The sequence below is a fragment of the Myotis davidii genome, unplaced genomic scaffold, assembly GCF_000327345.1.
Source record: "Myotis davidii unplaced genomic scaffold, ASM32734v1 scaffold464, whole genome shotgun sequence".
In the NCBI taxonomy this organism is placed as follows: Eukaryota; Metazoa; Chordata; class Mammalia; order Chiroptera; family Vespertilionidae; genus Myotis; species Myotis davidii.
The window spans coordinates 576558-579213 of NW_006295287.1; the positions used below are offsets into that span (position 1 = coordinate 576558).

Below are 2656 nucleotides of genomic sequence, written 5' to 3' on the forward strand. Positions count from 1 at the left end.
AGCCTCCCGAGGGCGGGGTCCTCTTCCCCACCTGGCGCCCCAATGGGGTGGGTGACTCAGAAGCCCCGTAGCGCCCGGCGCCTGACTTCCCAGAGTCGGGGTGCTGCGGACTGGACCCCTGAATCTGAGGGAGGAGTGGCCGGGACCCCGGGGTCCCCCACTAGGCTGCGGAGAATGCAAGTTGTGGGCAGGAGGCAGGTTTATTCTGGGCAGAGGTAAAAGGGAACCCTAACAACTAACCCCTCGGCACCCATAAAACTGTCCCAGCACCTGCCCAGCCCATCACCAGGGCCCTGAGCCGCTCCCAGCAGGCGTGTCCCCACCGATCTGAGTCCCTCCTCACTCAGCTCAACCCCCTGGATTGAGGTCTCTCCTCCCGAGCCCAGCTCAGTTGCCCAGGCTTCTGAGCAGGTGGGCCCCAGGGACACCCCGCCCCCCAGGGTCCCCACACACAGCCCAGCCTGGGGCCCTCCGCCAGGCCTCCCCTCAGAGAAGTCCTCACATGGCCCGGGGCGGGATGTGCAATGTTCTGGGATCCCAGCTCCTCCAGACGTTCTGCCCATTTTGTAGACTGGGACACTGAGGTCTAGGGTGGGCGTGGGACTTGCCCAAGTTCTAGGATCCTTGTGGGGAAAATCCCTCCTGCTTCCCAGACTCTGAGGCCCGGCTCCCAGCACACTGTCGTCCAGCCCTCCTGGGCTGGGCCAGCCCAGGGTGGCTCTGGCTTCTGTCAGGGTCGCCCCCTGAGTCCTGCCTGGGTGGCCCAGCCTGGCTGCCGGCCACTCCTGGGTTCCAGGGCTGTGGGTGCAGCATCGTCTCCAAACCTCCTTCGGGTCGGGGAGAGGTAGTGGAGGCGGCCGGCAGGGATGAGGGGCAGGGGGCCGCCCCAGGGCTGGGGCCTGGCGAGTGGATGGGAGTCCACCTCACCCCTGGAGGCCCCCCCAGTGCCCCGCTGCCTCATCAGGGCCTTGGCTGGGGTGTCCTTGGAGCCCCAGGACTTCTTGAGCTGTGGAGGGAGAGAGGAGGAGGTGAGCGGAGGCTCCTGGGGGCTGAGTCCAGGGAGGGAGGAGGCGAGGGAGGTGAAAGCTGGAGGAGGTGAGGGAGACAGAGGATAAAAGGGGATGAAGATGAGCAGGAGAGAGAAAGACACAGAAGAGGGAGGTGAGGGAAGGAGGGCGTGACACGGAGGGGAGGGGAGAAGGCCCCTGAGCTCCAGAACCAGAGGGAGGTGAGCAGGGAGGCCTGGGACCCCCGGAGCTCCCAAGGGGCCGGGAGGTGTGTCCCCCCCACCCTGCAGTTTGCAGCTGGGGAGGAACAGGAAGCAGCCAGCAGCCGCCCAGGTGGGGGCAGCAAATATTTGCCAAGGGAGTGATTCTGGATGAGGGCGGCCCAGGACCGGGTGGAGGTGAGGACCTTGGCCTGGCCCTGCCCATCCCCCTTCTCCCCCGGAACCGAGGGAGGCAATTCCTGGGCTCCTTCTCCCTCACCCTCAGGACTGGCCTCTAGCTCCCACTTAGCAGGCGGGGAAACTGAGGCTTAGAGGGGGTACAGCTCACAGAGATCCTGGCCCCCAGGTCAGCTTGTTTCTCCCACATGGCTCTGCTCTGACCTTCTCAACAGCCTCCTTGACAGCCAGGGACATGGAGGCCCTGCCCAGGGTCCCCCAGAGAATTGGGGCAGGCCCTGTTGAACCCCAAGTGTCTAAGCAGGGGGAGATGGGTCCCCTCTGAGCTCATGACACTGGAATCTGGGAAGCCAGGGCATAGAGAATGTCAAAGCCCCACCCAGGAGGCAACCAGGGCTGAGTCCCAAGCCTCCCCGGTGCCTCAGTTTTCCCATCTGTGAAATGGATAGATGATGGATGGAAAGATGTAATAACATCCGCCTCTGAGGACTGTGGCAAAGGTTAAATGTAACTACTTCTGTGAAAGCGCTTGGCCTGGGGCCTGGCACATCGGAAGGTGCCCAGGAAAGACCACTGTTTCAACCTGGGCAAGTTGCCTAACCTCTCTGGACCTCAGCTTTCCCCTCCGCAACACTGCGCACGGTGAGCATCTTGCCGCGCTGACCTGGGATGAGGATGTTGTGAAATCAATTCCATTTGGGGAATTTCTAGTGAAAGAGCGAATGTGACTATTTCATTCTGTTGACTCCTTCTCCCAACCAAACTGAGGAGGAAGCTACCGCTCAGCCCATTTCCTAGATGAGAACACGGAGGTTCAGAGACGGCAAGTCCCGCCCCGCCCCACCCTCGCCCCGGTTCTCACGGCTGGTATATCATGGCAGGATTCACACCCCAGGCTCTTGGGGGGTCTCTGTTCCTTGCCGCCCGGCACTCCCCTGCCCAGCACACAGTGTGGGTTCAGGAAACGCCGTGTCATTAGAATCTCAGGCGAGCAGCTTGGCTTCCCGACCTCCCGGGGGCCAGGCACATAGTAGGTCCTCAGAAAACAGAGTAAGGGCCCTTGAGCCCAACTGGATGACCTTGAACCAGCACGCCCCTTCTTCCCCTTTCCTGGCCTTAGCCGCCTCCACCCCCCACCAGCTGTTGTCATCCTCAGGGGGCCACCGGTCTCACCTCGTCACCATCACTGGAGTCGGACAGCTGGGACAGGCGGCTCAGGTCCCACAGGGACCGGCTGGGCCGGGCTGGAGG

General features: G+C 62.8%; 1 protein-coding gene across 1 annotated transcript in view; it reads right to left on the reverse strand.

The window, feature by feature from the left end:
* Positions 1-186: 186 nt before the first annotated feature.
* FAM83E (family with sequence similarity 83 member E) overlaps positions 187-2656 on the reverse strand; it is a 9590-nt gene continuing 7120 nt past the window's right edge. The window contains exons 4-5 of the mRNA XM_015567960.1: positions 2579-2654; positions 187-1006 (exon numbers count right to left, since the gene is read on the reverse strand). Of these exons, the coding sequence (XP_015423446.1) occupies positions 731-1006; positions 2579-2654 (352 nt within the window). The 3' untranslated portion in view covers positions 187-730. The remainder of the gene's footprint in view (positions 1007-2578; positions 2655-2656) is intronic.